This window comes from Carassius carassius, chromosome 26 (assembly GCF_963082965.1).
Source record: "Carassius carassius chromosome 26, fCarCar2.1, whole genome shotgun sequence".
Classification (NCBI taxonomy): Eukaryota; Metazoa; Chordata; class Actinopteri; order Cypriniformes; family Cyprinidae; genus Carassius; species Carassius carassius.
Window position 1 is genome coordinate 13964223 of NC_081780.1, and position 16667 is coordinate 13980889.

Genomic DNA, 16667 nt, shown 5'->3' on the forward strand with positions numbered 1-16667 from the left:
CAGGCACATCAACTTATAAATATCATACTTGTCTCTGATTGTAAGTCGGGATAGAATAAAGAGAAATGATGCACCGCAGCTTTAATTCAGGTCTATTTTAGCAACGTTCACTGTCTTCGGATGCCTGGTAAGCACTAATCTACAGGCATATTTGTGTTTGTGGATGTATACGTGATACATATTTATGTTCTAAGGAACATTTCAAGATCAAATCAGAAAACCAAATGTGTTATTAATGCTGGTGTCAGATGTTACCTTGTCTTTGAGCCAGGCCAAACTGAATCTGCTCACTTTTGATAGTTTTTTTGAAGGGAAAATCTGCTGATTTTTACTTGATAAAATGTGTCATGTGCAGCTGAGAGTAACACAGTCTTACTGAGATAAAAACATGATGAAATTAAGTGGAATATTTAATAAACAAACACATATAACCCACTGGGAATCTGCAGCTCTCTGATGCCAGTTCTGTGTGGGCCTGCTAAAACTAAAACGTCTAAAACTCTTCCATTAAGTCCCTGTCCTCAATTCAGACACAAGTCCATCCCAATTTTCACCCAAATAACCTGTATGAGAAATAGTATCAGATATGCTTGCATATTATCATAGCTGGCAATGGTTGCCTGCACAACAGGTTAATGGGGAAAAGCAGAAGTGCCTGATGGGAAATGAGCGAGTGATGAAGCAGTGTCATTAGAAGCTTGATGAGACATGCACCTAACTGCCTGAATCATCGTTCTCCAATCCATCAATTCTAGGAAAGCTATTTGCTCTGAATCTTTGTAATAAGAGTTTTCAAAACATTTGATTAGTAATGAGAATTTCAAATGATGATGGGAATTTCAGATGGTTTTTAAAATGAAACTATAACTAGGTCTTTATTAGGTCATCAGTTTGGTTTGTTAAAATCAATTTTTTGGGGCCGTAATCAGATTGGAGTAAAGAGAAACATCTTTGTTTGGTGCAAAATTGAATCAGCTATAAGAAACAGCGACGGTGTCAAAGAATGTTAAATTCCGGCTGTTTTGTTCCTCCACGACATGTTTATGAGCCGTTGTTAGGTTGATGTGTCACAGGGTCGTGTTTCCCAATTAAAAACTGGCACTTGTGAGTCATTAACAAGCTTTGTGCACGAATAAATCATCAACAATATGAATACAATAATACACAATAGAAAGAAACACACACACACGCACACACTCCAGGCAAATTTTAGAGCAATTAAGAGGTTTATTGTGTTGACATATTGGAAAAGCTGTTTTAGGAGACTGTATATTAGTCAAATTATTACCAATACCAGATCTCTAATTTATACAGCTAAACATATGCCTACCCTCCACTTGATACAGTTCATATTTAATAATGTCATTTGATTAAAAGCCAACTAATAAGTGTGTTTTATGTGTTCCAGGTTACCAGGTCCCTCCAGAGTCCCCGCTGCAGGCAGCGGCAGTAGCAGTAGTAAAGCCCACGGATCCTTAAACCTGAACAGACGAAGCCAGAGCTTCAACAGTATTGACAAGAGCAAACCACTTCAGTATGCTAGCGGCAATGACAGAGGTGAGTGATATACAGAATCTTAATATAAAAATCAAAATTTCTGTATGATACTCAAATGGAACAGCAACAGCTATATCCTGTTATCCACTAGATGGTGCCACTATCACAGGAACTACGGCGCTGTGGCACAGGGCAAGATGCTCTGAGGTGGCTCCCTCATGCATTTATTATTACATTTTCATAATGAAATACAGTAAATCTGTGGGAAAACACAATTTCCTGGGAAATTTAAGTATAATATTGCACTGTGGTTCCTCTCTGGTGTGTTATTCACATCTGAATAGGTGATCTGCCCTCGGCATTCACTGTCCTCCTCCTACATATTTGGAGATGACGTTCATGTTACATTTCTGCTTCTTCCACATAACCAGCCTATTCAGAGTTCACTTCTGATTTCATCTTCCTGTCAAAGCCGAACCATCATTCAAAGCTGACTTCATAAAACCACATGGCTATTTAGCAACCAGTGTGTAAATCTCCACAGGCTAGTTGGTTACTATATAAATCTGTGCTAGACTTGATGGAGTGTGTCGATTGAAGCCGGGTTGGGAGTTCAAAGACGTGTGACCCGTATTTCGCCCCTGATTCACCCCTCCCAGCAAGAATCCATGAACAAAATGCAACTGATTTCCCTCACAGACTGTTTGTTTTGGCTGTACTGGCTAGTTAGATTTATACCGGACTTTACTGGTCCTCGTTCGTTGTTAGCACAGATGCTGGTGTTCCCAGACACTGGTTACGGGACAGGGCGAGATGTTACACACAAAGCCAGACAGAAGGGTCTCACATGGCAGATGTGGCTTAGATGAATCAGAGAGTCCTAATAGGCGACGTCTCTCTCTAAACCCATTCCTGCCCTTTTGCAACGGGCCTGACATTACTCAAAACCTTGATTTACAGGGCTACTGCGCTAATACTTATACAGATGAGAAAAGCAAACTCCCATCTGCTTTTTTTCCCTCATCTTCCTTTTTCCTTTGTTCAAAAAGTCTGTCACACTGTGAAGGAACTATGGGAGGGGCTGGTAGGGAGAGAACAGAGCTCTGTTCCAAAACCTAGTGAGCTGCCTACCTAGCATTTTAAGGCATCGTAGGGGTACAGTTGACACAAAAGCTGTTCCATGCAGTAGGCAGAAAATTATGCTGCCTTGTGAGATACAGTGTTTTGGCCAAATTCTAAAGGTGCAGTCATTTTAGTGAAATTTTGCAGGCAAAACAGATCTACTGTCAAATTTGTAGCAATGTATGAAGCAAAGCTCACATAGCAATAGATTTCAATCATCTTTCTGGTCAACATGGTGAATCTGTTTGACCCACTGCCAAATCTGCCTGAGGAAATCCATCACCCTCAAATAAAAACGAGATTTTGTGGTTTTCTACAAAAATGACTGAATTTTGCCTGCGGAAATAAATAAATACATGTGACTGTACATAAAGACAGCATCACGTGTCCTTCACAAGGAAGCTATTCTGAAATGCATTCAGAAATGGGAGAGATCATGGCTTTTGTTGCACTGTTAAAAGACAGTTAAACCTGTTAAAGAGGCTTTCTAGCATTTAAATTGTTGCCTGTAGGAATAACGGTACATTTAAAAGAGCAAATTGCATGTTTGTTTTTACATCACAGGCATGCATTAGCTGGATCATCCTGAAAAAAAAAAAATCATTTGAGCTTAAAAAGCACCATTTTTTATGATACAGTTGTAGAATTTTAATCCTGATTTGAAATGTGTTGTTAAAGCATAATTTCTAACAACAGTTACAAATTCCTCTGACATAAAATATTTTTGAAGACACATTCAGATGTTCACAGATCTTTGATGTTGGTTATTTTATCAACTTTGTCAGCTTAGCAACATGCTAATATCTAAATTGTGAGTTGAATCTAATTTGTGCTTAATTTTGCATACATAAAATGTTCAAAAGTGGTTACTTATGGGGTTTCGTGACAGTTAGGATGCTGCCTTTGTAGCCCGCTAGGCAGCTCACTAGGTTCTATGTAGTCTTACCTACATATTTCAGCACAACGCCTCTCTGTGGTCACAATCTCACACTGTTTATAAGCCCTATACCAATGTAGTGGGCACAAACACTTGCATGTTAAGTAGTCTTGTATAACAAAGCTAATTTCACCATCCACACTGGCTGCAGGAGTGAATCAGCATGTTTGTTATAGCACTAGCTCAGCTTTCAAAAGCCCTGTGTCCAATTCCTGGATTACTTTGCAGGAAATCAGTGTTTTTAGTACATTCATTGAACTTTTGGCATAGCTTCCTACAGTAGCACCTGTGACTAAGATATCAGAACTGGGCAGAAGAGATAACAAATAGAGCCAGAGGCAAAGAAAATGGCTAATGCAATCCATTGTGGAGTAGACAATAGTAAATTAAGATGGAAAGTCTTCAATGCCATGTTTTCTTTCATCACACCTGTCAATGTGTTTGTTTTGAAATGTGCGTGGCATCCTATCAGACTTCCTAGAACAAAGTGGCGTTTCACTTTCAACACAGAGATTGGTGTGGAGAAAAGGGTAGCTATGGTAACCATGTTTCGATTGGTCTGATGTGTGTGAGAGAGGCTGTTATTTAAGCTGCTGTTATCTCCAAAGACGGGGTTAATTTAGCTGACACATGCACTGAAGCCCGATCCACACAGAGCTCATTCGCAGTCCAATCACTGTTCACTCTACACGATTTTCAATGGAACCAAATGAAGTCCCATCACTGCCTTTCTTCCTTTGTGCTTAGAATTTTTCAACTTGACCCTTTGATACATCTGGGTGCAAATCAAAGTTAGGGACAACCTGAGTTGCAGTATCCATCCATCCATCCATCTATCTATCTATCTATCTATCTATCTATCTATCTATCTATCTATCTATCTATCTATCTATCTATCTATCTATCTATCTATCTATCTATCTATCTATCTATCTATCTATCTATCGATCGGTCGGTCGGTCGGTCTGTCTGTCTGTCTGTCTGTCTGTCTGTCTGTCTGTCTATCTATTCATTTTCATGACAGTTTTATGGCTCATAAAATATATATTGTGTTTTAAAAGTGTATTAATTTTATTTCCTATTTTTTTGGAATTAAAATAATTCTCAGTGATGAGATTCTCATTTTTATTAGTGCAATATACCAATTTTTATATTATGGTAATTAGAATTTAAGCAGAAATAGTTTGAGTGCTGAGTGCATTGCAGCATTGCTTGGGATTTCAGTATGCGGTGGGATTGCAGAGTAAAGATTTGGACGGGGCGCTATCTGTTCCTCATGTGTTTGTGGAACGCTTTGCCTTCCCACAATCTCTTTCCACTTATGCTAATATTTGATTATTGTTGTAGTCATATTTTTTCCTCCTTGCCAAAAACAAACTTTGTATTGCTTCTAGGGTGTAGTTATTGTATATCAGACTAACAGATGTGTCCGCTGTGTGGTCTGTTCTATGATACAGAGTCGGTGAAGGGCATTCCTCTACCAGGCAGCATGAACAGCAGTGGTGTGGTGCCTTCCAGCACCAGCGGGCAGCAGCTGGCCTCTGCCATCCCCTCTCCCACTGCTGGAAAATCCTGGCGCAGCAAGTCCATGAACATGAAGCACAGTGCCACCTCGTCTATGCTGGCCACCAAGCCACCCAGCCCAACCACTTCCCCAACCCCTCCCTCATCATCCGATCGTCTCCGTCCTCCAATCACAGACTCCTCCAAATCAGCTCCCGGCAACCAGCGCTCCATGTTGGAGAAATTCCGGCTCATCAACCCTCGATCCGCTTCCAGAACTTCTCCCTCGGTGGCTGAAATGGCTCTCCAGGAGGAGGACGATTTGTCTGAGTTTGGAGATGAGGGGACCTTCAGTCCCACACCACCTTGTGGGATCTCAAAACAGCAGGGCAAGACCCCAGCATCCTCCTTTCCACCCCCAAACAAGACCAATAACTGCAAGAACCAGAACAATAAGTCCTTGCCACAACCCAAAGACAAAGAGGACAAGAACAAGACCAAGAGCAAAGCAAGCACGCCACCCAAAGAGGAGCCAGTAATAGTTGAGGCATCTAAGAAAGGCTCCAAGATTGCCAGCCTCATCCCCAAAGGAAACAAAACGTCCACAGCCTCAGTGAAGAAAGAAAGTGCAATCCCCGCCTCTAGCGGCATCCCCAAGCCTGGTCTGAAGGCTCCAACAGCAACTGCCAAGCCTGCAGCTAGCCAATCCAGTGTACCTGCAACTAGTGTACCTGCTACAGGTGGTGAGAAAACCAAACTTAGTAAAGGTGGTCAGTCTATATATATGCAGAGATCTTTGGGAGGATTGGAGAATCGGAAGACCAGCATGGTGTCATCAACAAGTACCTCAGCACTTTCTGGATCCGCCACATCTGGGCTGGGTGGTGGAGGAGCTCTAGGAGGTAACGGGGCAGTACAACTTCCCCAGCAGCAACAACACAACCATCCCAACACGGCAACTGTCGCCCCCTTCATGTATCGGTGAGTGATTCCTAAACACAAATGCACATGATTGCTGCATTTTCTGATCTCTTGCTTTGCATGTTGTTAATGATGGTTGCTGAAGTTGTGAGTAGTAGCTTAAAGATTACAGATCTGGATCTGTCATGTTCAATCACAGAAAAGTACGTAAGATCCCACTTCTCCCTAATAAAAAGGAATATATTTAAAATACAGTTCAAATCTTTGTAAATTATCAATAATATGTCTGTTGCTCCCCCTTCCCTGTTTGTTTGTTTGAATGAATGTTATTTTGTTCATATAAAAAGAAAAAGAAAAAAATACAGTTCAAATCTATTAGTATATTTATTGATGTATCGCTCGAGACTTACTGATATAAAAGTTATATTTAACTTTATTTAGAGTACTACTTTGGCACAATGCACATTTCCTTTATATTAAGCCTAAAATGTGTTTTAATCTAAATTTAAATCTATTTCAAATATATTTTAGTACTTTTATTTTTCACTAGGGCTGTCACTTTCATTTATCATTGCGTCCCCAGGCAAGATAATTAATGGCAGGTGGGCTTTCCTTGTGATCAGACTACTTCGTTCCTTTGGATAAAATTATTTTGGAACTAGCTTAGTTGAACAGAACAGTTCATTTGGACAGAACTGGTCATTTTTCAGACTTACTATGTCCTCATCATAGACTCAGCTGACTTTTAGTCCTGGTAGGGCTACTGGGGTCCATATATTCAATGATGCTTAGAGACATAAAAGGGCAAGACTCAGACTCAGTTTCTGGGTTCTATTCTGGGATGTGAAATCATTATCCGTGAGACAGCACGACCATGTCTCTGTAATTACCCTCAATAGACAGGCAAAGATGAAACCCTTATCCCCAGGAGGTCCAGAATAATTACCTCATCTTTTACTTATTCTGCACACCACTAACAAGACAGATACTTTAAAGAATCTCTGATGCCAAATGTAACGGGTGTAACCAATTCGTAATCATTAATCATGAAGATGCACCATAAACAATACAAAAAAGATAATTTATTTTAATATAATATCTGAAAGATGAAAGATCTACCAAAATCTGAGTGTTTTAGAGGTGGCCTGGAGGGAACTGTGGTGTTTCTGTGGTGTTTCTGTGCAGGCAACCCGGGTTTCATTTTCAAATCAATCATTTCTTTGCTCTGCTGTCAGTTAAGGCAGAACGTGAAATTTGGAAGATGTCTTGTTAAATCTGACTGTGGGGGGTGATGTTAACAGAATGGATCTCTTTTCAGGATAGACTGTCTAGACAAGAGTCCTTTTTTGACCAGACGGAGCGAGACCCCGTTTACACACAGAGCATCATAAAGCATTGTTAATTACAGGCAAATATATGTTGAACCAGCAATCTATCTATAGTTTATCAAACCATCTTCTAGATGCGCAAACACACACCCACTGATCATCTGTCCCTTGCGCCACTTATCCAATCGTGCAATACTTTGCAAGAAAAAGCAGTGGGTAAATGTCTCATCTCGACTGTATTATTAGGCCGAGTGGGAACCGATGAGCCGTTTGCCAGACCGCCTCGTTTAAGGGGCGTGGCCTCCTTCAGTCCTTATCAATAGATGGATGACATCACAAATGATGACTAATGAGGGTGAATAGGTTAGAGTGGAGGAAGATGAAGTGGGAACAGAAAAGAGGATATGTGATTGATTGGCAGAGGGCATTCATAACAGTTTGAGTCAGCTTATTAAAGAGACAAAGAGAGCGTTAATGGGCCTGTGATAGACAAAAACTGACATGAAAGACGAGAAAGGGTTGGAAACCAGAGTGGAAGGGAATTGTCCTTGAGCGATAGTCTATGTTCAGTAACAGGTTTAATCCTTTGCTTGAATAAATAGCTTTCAAAACCGGTGACCTCTGTGTGTCATACCTGCACACACTGAACCTTAAGAGTTTAACAGTTCTCATAAAAACACACTCTTTGCACAGGTTCATTATTCACAGGAAGATGATGCTGTTTTCTTAATGCTGTGTTTGGCATTCTTAGTGCCATCTCATAAGGATTATAACCTAAAGTCTTTATGGAATTTTAAAGTGGAGCCCTTATCACACTCCCTTCCACCACTGCAGATCTTCCTCTGGAGAGCTCTGCTTGACTCTGTAAAACCCGCAGGGCTGTGACAGCACTTGACGGTGTGCGAGATGATACAATGCATTTTGAACAAGTCCGCGTGGTTATCATGCTCTAAGAACTACACTTAGATTTAAACTTTTAGTTTAGCATGTGAGGGCAAGTGAGTTGAGAGCATTGTATTACCAGCCTCAAAATTGATTGATTGATTGATTTATTTTTTATATAACTTCACTTATATATTTCATATCATTCTAAGGTTTCAGTTATGTTTAGAATTTTTTAGTTTTTTTTAAGAATTGTATTTTATTTTTTACCAAGGGGGCTTTATTTAATTAAAAAATATAGTATAATAGCAATATTATGATATTGTTATTACAACTTTTATAACCATTTCCTATTTGCTTATATTTTAAAATGTAATTTTATATATATATATAAATATATGAATAATAAGTCATATATATGAACCACAATTGTAAAATGTTTTATTTTTTATGTTTACATTAGGGTAATAAACACAAAAACACAGTGCACCGATCTATCCGATTATTCAGTACTTTTCTGCACTAAATAATATATAATATACATTAAGGTCACGTGTTCACCGAAGCGTATTAGGAAAGCTGAAAACACCAGGCATTCTGCTGAAAATGCCTAGCTATGAGCGCTTGACTGCTTTTAAGGTGCAGCATTTTTTTTCATTTAAGTTGCTTTGGCTGTTATGATACAGAATATATGCTGCACTGTAACGATCTGATTTGTTGTGCTTCTTGTTGATGTCTGTTGCTGTTGTACAATTAGGATGAGGTGGTTGGTCATTGTGGAATTTGTCCTGCCCATCCTCCACTGTGATTGGACAGCTGAGTAAGTGACAGTGATGAGCGTTGCGTTTTACCCAAAGTTAAATATTCTTCAACTTTCGGGGCTGATAAATGGCAAGAAATGCACCATTCCTATTGGAAAAAATATGTTAGCCTCTTAAAAAAAATGGTTTGGTTGACACATAGCTTAAAATATAAATATTTTTAATATCCACAGTAAAGGTTTTTCTTATCCTAGTATGTATAGGTACTGCTGCCTTAGGTACTGTTTGAAGCAGTCTAATTTTGCATACTACTTTTCGAGCCTTTATGTTGGGAGTGAAAATGCCTAAAAATGTTGTCTAGGTGGGCAGCTCACGTAGGTTTGGAAGAGAGCTTTTGTATTTGTCTCCACTGGCATTGAGAATAGTAGGTTGACCTCCCATTCACTGCCTCTGCTCACATCAACACCCTCAGCTTCAGTGATGTTGCTCGAAAAATATATTAAAAAGATTAAACTATGCATCTGCTCCCAGTAAAATCTGTGTGTCATGAGGTGACCTTCTGTTGAATCTGTCTGTTTTGTTTGAGTTCATTCAGCGTGTGAGTTCATATGTGTGTGTGCTGTCACAGGTAATGCAGCATCTCAATGGCAAGAGTGTGGAACACATGGTGAAACTAACAGTGTTATATGCCACTGAAATATTTGGCTGGTGAATTGTGTGTGTGTGTGTGTGTGTGTGTGTGTGTGTGTGTGTGTGTGTGTGTGTGTGTGTGTGTGTATGTGTGTGTGCCTGTGTGTGTGAGAGGGAATGTTTATCTGGGCGAGTGCAGGTGTCCTGGGATGGCTTTGTTGTAGGTGTTGTTGTTATGCATTTTCAATCAGAGTTTTTCCCAGTCTATTTCACCTATGTCTGAACAGCATTGTATGTGCATGTGTTTGCCAGGTTTTTGTATATTTTGGGAGGCCAGGTGTCCCCACAATGACAAACCTGTTGTAAAACCGAAAAAACCCTATAAAGAAAACAGCTACATAAAGTCATTAATCTGTGATTTATTCCTTAGAGAAAAAATATAGGGAAAGGTAGGAGCCTAAACAGCTCTATTATTATTATTATTATACATATATGTAATAAACAATTTTATATAATAATAATAATAATAATAATAATAATATTTTATAATTTAAATGACTTGTGGCCATATGGTTCCAGGGTTGTTATTAGTGGCAGGGTTATTGTTAACTTGTACCTGACAATAAAACTACTGAAAAGTAAACAATTAAGTACATAAATAAAACTGAAATAAAAATTAAATATTTAAAAATAACAACAACTTTTATTTCAGCTATTTTTTAAGTGCTAAAATAAAACAAAAATAAATGTAAAAAAAAATCTACTGAAAACTAAAACTTAATAAAAAACATATAGACATATTTAAATAAATAAACAGGAAAAAAATAAACTAATAAAATGACAAAAACACAGTTTAAAAAGTTTAAAATGTTTTAATTAAAACGGAAACATAAAATCTAAAAATGACATCTAATTGAAAATATATCCAAAACTATAATAGTATATCAATGTTACTAAAATAAAAAGTGCATAGATGCTTTTTTAAAAGTTTTTTTAAGGTTGCTTTCTTTTAAAATAAGTGGCACTTGGGTTAATCTAATGCAAAATTCATGTTGACTGTATGATAGTATTTATGCATGCCTGTAAAAAAAATAAAAAATCTACTCTATGTGAAAAGCTAATTTGTATTTAATTTTTCCTTTTGCTTCACTCAGGACGTATTCAGAGAATGACTGCACTACTGTGGTCCCCCCTGAACCGTGTCTCAGTCCCACAAAAGACCTGGTCTACGGCAAGACCGCTAAACAGTGCCTGGAGGAGATCTCAGGTACAGTAGGACGAGTACTGCCACATGTGCACATGCATACCTACACACAGTCAGACATACTGTATGAGACCGACACAAGCCTAACACACACACAGAGAAGCTGAAATCAGCCACAGATTCTCTCTGCAGGCTGCTAGTTCCATGTTGCTGTCGCAGCAAGAAAAGGTCAGATATGACAGGTGGACAAAGGCTGGCCTTGTTTGGGAAGCCAGGCTGCAGAATGTGTTGTTTATTTGTGCTTGTGTGTATTTCTGTGTGTGTGGGACTGTGATGTGACAGCTGATAGCTGAAGATAGGTGCCTAGGGCTCAGGCGCTGCTCGCACACATCTCTTAACAACCAGTCGGCGAGCAACTGTAAGAAATAAATGCAAATTGTGCCCAAATGCTGCATTTACCTGCACTGCAGTTTCTGGAATTGGAGAGTGCACTATGACATGCGTTCCTAGTTGTTCATTTCCTGTGTGCATATTTATCAGCACAGCCACTGTCGTTATATCCCTCTGCAAATGCTTTTGGTGCTTTTCATTAATTCTGTACGCGATGAGATTTAATCGGTTTGGAATCTGATCATTTTATGAGGTTCCCTGTCGTTACTTTAATGCATTTTGTTTGTAATTAACAATCTAAAAAAGCTCAAAACAAACCCGACTGGAAAATAGTTCCTCAAATTCTTTAATGAGATATAAATTAGGGCTCCAGCTTGCACAAAAATGCCTGGAATGTCAAATTAAAGCGAATAAACTGCAGCGACGAACACATAAGCAAAAAGCGGTCAGTGTTTGCACGTCAATGAGATCGCAGCCCTGCTGTGGTCATTTTGAAGGTGAGGGACAATGTTGTTTGCAAGTGTTTCTAGAAGCAGCAATAGCATTCTGACTCATGATCAGATGTTTGTTTTATGTGCTGCACTGCTTTTGGAGAGTTTTGGGACAGTTTATGGCTGAAGAAAGTTAGGAAAGCATAAAATTGTTATTGGTTCCTGAGCTGCTGAAAACAAATGAAGAAAATGAACACACATTCTAAGTGGTACATGTAGATTCAAGATTGTTTTTACTAGTTTTTATTAAAAATTAATACAGATTAAGTTGTTATAAGCATTTGAAATTTCCAGATTGATATGCATAGAAAGTATTAATTGTCCCATAGAAGTAAAAATATTGCTTTATTACCTTAATAGTTGCACCTGTTGTAGACAGCAGTGGGATTAAATGGAAATCAAATGGAGTCTTGAAAAAATCTCAGATTTTTCAGATCTAACAACAGCCTTAATTTTTGTTTTAATTTTAGAAGAAACATCTGAGATGATCCGTACTTTAAACAGAAAATATTTCTTTTTCTGTGAAATTGGAACATCTGAGAAAAAGCTTTTTTTTCATCTTAGGAAGCATGTCTGCAGGCTTTTCTCTACATCTGTCCATGTTTGAAATGCCGTGGTTTGGCCAGTGATGCGGTCAGGAAAACCCTCACATCTACTGTTTATAGATGTTAACCTCAGAACTCACTTCCTGTTGAAGTGCACTGTGGGTTCCGCCTAGTTTTAAAATATGCTACACTCGATGCAAGTACAGAAGCAAAATCTCTGTATGCACCTGTTCGTTTTTAGATGGCTGATTGGTCGGTGGTGTTGCTGAAGTTAATGGCAAAAAAAAAATCATTATTTTCTGAATTCTCTGGAGTCTGGTTAGGGTAATCTTCTGTGTTGTAACCTATTAGTTCAGTGCTGAGAAAAAAATGAAATATTAGGCAAGCAATTTGTAAATAGCTTGTCAGAACAGTGAATGAAAAAAATAATAATGAATTAATCATGAAATAAAATATAATATAATATGCCTGTTTTTAGTGCTATATAGTAATTTTATAGAATGTTATTACAATATTTATTTAAAAGTATTATTATATTATATTATATTATATTATATTATATTATATTATATTATATTATATTATATTATATTATATTATATTATATTATATTATAATAATATATTATAATAGGGTTTATGCCTTTGAGCTGGATGAACCTCCTTGCCCACCTTCGACATCCTCCGGGACATCGTCTTCATCGCCCTCGCCCCTACATGGCCGAGGTAGTGCCCGTAGACATCCGGACAGCAGCGCCCGAGCTCGCTCACTCTCGCTGTCCCTCACCAAGGTGCTTTCCCAATCCGAACACTCCCTTATTCCTGTGCCCTGGGGTCGTAAGTCCACCCGGATGGCTCCTGCCCATCAGCACCAGCGGCCCGAGATGATGGAGAAAGCCATCATATTATATTATATTATATTGTTTTTTGTATAATTTCCTGATAGTTAAGCAGTGTGCTGCAGCATTTACAAATGGATCATCTAAACAACCTTCTTCAGTGTAAAGGAAGTCTAAGGAGAGATCACAGTGTTACAAGCTAGTTTCATCTTATGTTATTCCCACTACACACACACACACAGACACACACACACACACACACACACATACACGTTTTGCTGCAAAGGTGTGTGCTAAACTGGTAGCTATCAGCAACAGGGAAACAGCCATCATTGCTGCAAAGGGAAACAGAGAGAAGAAAGAGGGAGATGGATAAAGAGAATGAAGCAGCTCACAGCATGTTAAAAGGAGCAGGCGGACCCTGAGCTAGTGTCTGAGAGTGCACACAAACACACTCAGTCTCTCCTGCTGTCCCTTGAAGCGAACCACATGCATTCGCTCCAGCCGGTAATTAATAGACAGAGTGTGTGAAGAGTCTTCGCTCGCTGAAAGAGAAAGAGGGGGAGATGCCGTGAATGACGTGTATCACAATTTCACCGTAATCTGGTGCAGATCTTCTTCCCACGAGCCTCCGTGCTGCATTGAAGGAAAGAAGTGAGAGAAGAGAAAGAGAGGAGGAAGACAGGAGGAGCATGCACCTGGATGCTGGTTATTGGCTGCGGCGAGCGAGCGTGCGTGTGGGCAGGATGATATTTGAAGCTCCCTGGTGCAAGGGGCAGTTTTGCGACTGAGCGTGTGTGCCTGCAGCCACCTGAGGCTCGCAGATCATGTGAGGAGGAACTAACTTCAACATAAGGAAGAAAAAGTATAAAGAACGTGTGAAAATATGAAGCGAGGAGCCGAGTTCTCTGTATTCCAGGGCGGCAGCCCACCTCGCAAGTCACCGCAGCCTCTCCTAGACAACTTAAACCTCCGCAAGCAACGTTCTCTCGGCAATCTCGTGCTGCTTAGTGATGGGGAGCAGAGGGTTTATGCCTTTGAGCTGGATGAACCTCCTTGCCCACCTTCGACATCCTCCGGGACATCGTCTTCATCGCCCTCGCCCCTACATGGCCGAGGTAGTGCCCGTAGACATCCGGACAGCAGCGCCCGAGCTCGCTCACTCTCGCTGTCCCTCACCAAGGTGCTTTCCCAATCCGAACACTCCCTTATTCCTGTGCCCTGGGGTCGTAAGTCCACCCGGATGGCTCCTGCCCATCAGCACCAGCGGCCCGAGATGATGGAGAAAGCGGGCAGCAATCGTAAATCGGATGAGGACCTCCAGGCAGGTCCGGCAGGCTCTGGAGGAGACTGGGAGCTTGAGAGTGCCAGGGAGGAGACAGCACAGCTGGATAAAGAGGTTATACTCACTATGTTGGGAGACCTGGAGCAGGTTTTGAACCCACAGTCACACCGTAAGTGCAATGCCGCATAGCGAATCACTAAAACACATCAGTAACATACTTTAAGAGTCTTTGATTGTGCATTGCTGTTGTAATGGTCAGTTTTATCCTTGAACTCTGGGTCGAGTGTGTGTGTAACTGCATTAGAAACAGATCTGGGAGGTGTCTGGTTGAATTATGGTTCTCTGATTGTGCTATAGGAGAACATTTAGAAGCCAGATTCACCTGCCGGCTATTGAAGTGCTGCCATGATGTCTGCTGCTCTGATCAATAGCTCTATTTACCCTCCCATCTGTGTGATCCATGCTTTTATTCCTAGTCCATCCTGTGTTAACCGTCAACCGAGGGGCTGTTTGTTCACAAGCCCAACACCGCATCTTATTGAAGTAATTCAGTTCCCTGTAGTTCAGCTTTTGAGTTGACTAAGGCAGTGCTTTAAATGCTATTTTTTTAGTGGTAAATTTTACTTTTGGTAATGTTTAAATGAATAGCTCAAGAACAACAAAATAACATTCTGTCTAAAAATCACGTCCTTTGTGCATTTCTTCTTTTGTGAAACACAAATGAAGATGTTTTGAAAGTCAGTAGGCTCTGATATTATTTGGACCCCAGCATTCTTCAAAATATTCTCAGAAAAGAGAAATACTATTTTGAAAGACATGAGGGTAATCTCTATAAAGTTAGAGGTCTGTTCAAGTATCTGTGCTTAAGAAACTCTGGAATGTAACTCATTATGCACAGTTATTTGTTATGGAGATGAATCATGCAGCTTTTTCAGAGAAAATGTGCTAGCCTATAACGCAACCTGACTAATGATTTTAGCCTTACAGATGACAAAAAGACAAAAAAAAAGTGATAGTGACCACAATATCACTATTGAATAACAAAAAGCAACCACTTGGAACACCTTAACACCCACTCATAACTCATAAATGTATAGCAAGACCCTATCAATCAACCAGTACATCCTAGCATTATGGCACTCAAATTTGTACAATTTATTTTTCCCTCTAAAGTCAACTTTTAATATTAATCAAGGTTTCTTTGACCAAAAATTGTTTTTGTGGTCATTGTTTTCTTTTACATGAACATTTTCCATCCTCTCTCTGGCACTGAGAATAAAGGAGTTTTTTTTGCTACTGTACCTTTAACACTGTATGTAAATTGCTAAGCTCTTTGCTATGAGGGCACACAAACCTGCTGTGTCACACATTTGCATCTCCATTTGAAATGAGTGATACAGTACAACACAGGTCTGAATTATTCAAAACACAAACCTCACAATGCATTCGATTCCGGTTTGAAGCTGTAGACTCTGAGGTTAGCTTTCACACTGCCACAATGAGGTTAAATCAGTGCAAACTCTCAGTTACCATCTGATCAGACAGAACCAGCGTTGTGTCCTCACGTCCTCCTTTGCTGCTGACAGGCTCAAGTGGTGCTTGCAGAAATGTGTCTGCTCACCCAGAGGGCAACAAGTGCACATTATGCCACCCAGAGCCCTCTTGATCATCAAATATTGTCAGAAGAGTCAAAAGCTGTTGTATGGTTTGTTCGTATCCAGCATTCACATCCAGTGAGAATAGCCATGCACCTGCTATGTGTGTGTGGGTTTGAAATGGCCCTGTAGCTCTTTATGTGAGATGCAAGGGGGTGAAATTACTTTATTTGCGTTACAAAATTTGGCTGAATGGTTCATTACAATCCCATAAAACAAAGCCTTCTGGGTAAAAGAGAGCATGATACATTCACAGTGACTCAGTATGTGTTTGTTTGTGCCCAGGGTCATTCCTTTCTGTGCTGTAGGGATCAGGATGGTCAACTCATTAAATGTGTTTTTTTTTCTTCATTAGGTTGACGTTTTTGCTTATATATTGGATGCATTGTGTCATTTTATAGACATTCTCTTTACTTCACCACTATATTCAGTGCTCTATGTATAGTACCTATAAAAAACAGACATCTTATACTGCTTTAGACCATTAACTTTGCTTTTTTTAGATTGAAGTTTAGCAATTTAATACTATTTTGATTATAATAATAACTATTGCAAATGTTTCTGAAAAAAGGAATATAAAACCACTTCAAGACCAATTTTTTTGCTTTCATTTTCGCCTAGGATTGTTAGTTTGTCATGACACTCTTGCACTTGGTTGTGCTCTTCATCGATCTTCTA

General features: G+C 39.5%; 1 protein-coding gene across 4 annotated transcripts in view; it reads left to right on the plus strand.

Moving 5' to 3' along the window:
• Positions 1-16667, plus strand: part of LOC132105860 (neuron navigator 3) — a 169610-nt gene that overhangs the window by 96444 nt on the left and 56499 nt on the right. For all 4 annotated transcript variants that reach the window (XM_059511319.1, XM_059511320.1, XM_059511322.1 and 1 more), the window contains exons 7-9: positions 1409-1557; positions 5014-6040; positions 10736-10848. In XM_059511319.1, coding sequence (XP_059367302.1) covers positions 1409-1557; positions 5014-6040; positions 10736-10848 — 1289 coding nt within the window. The remainder of the gene's footprint in view (positions 1-1408; positions 1558-5013; positions 6041-10735; positions 10849-16667) is intronic.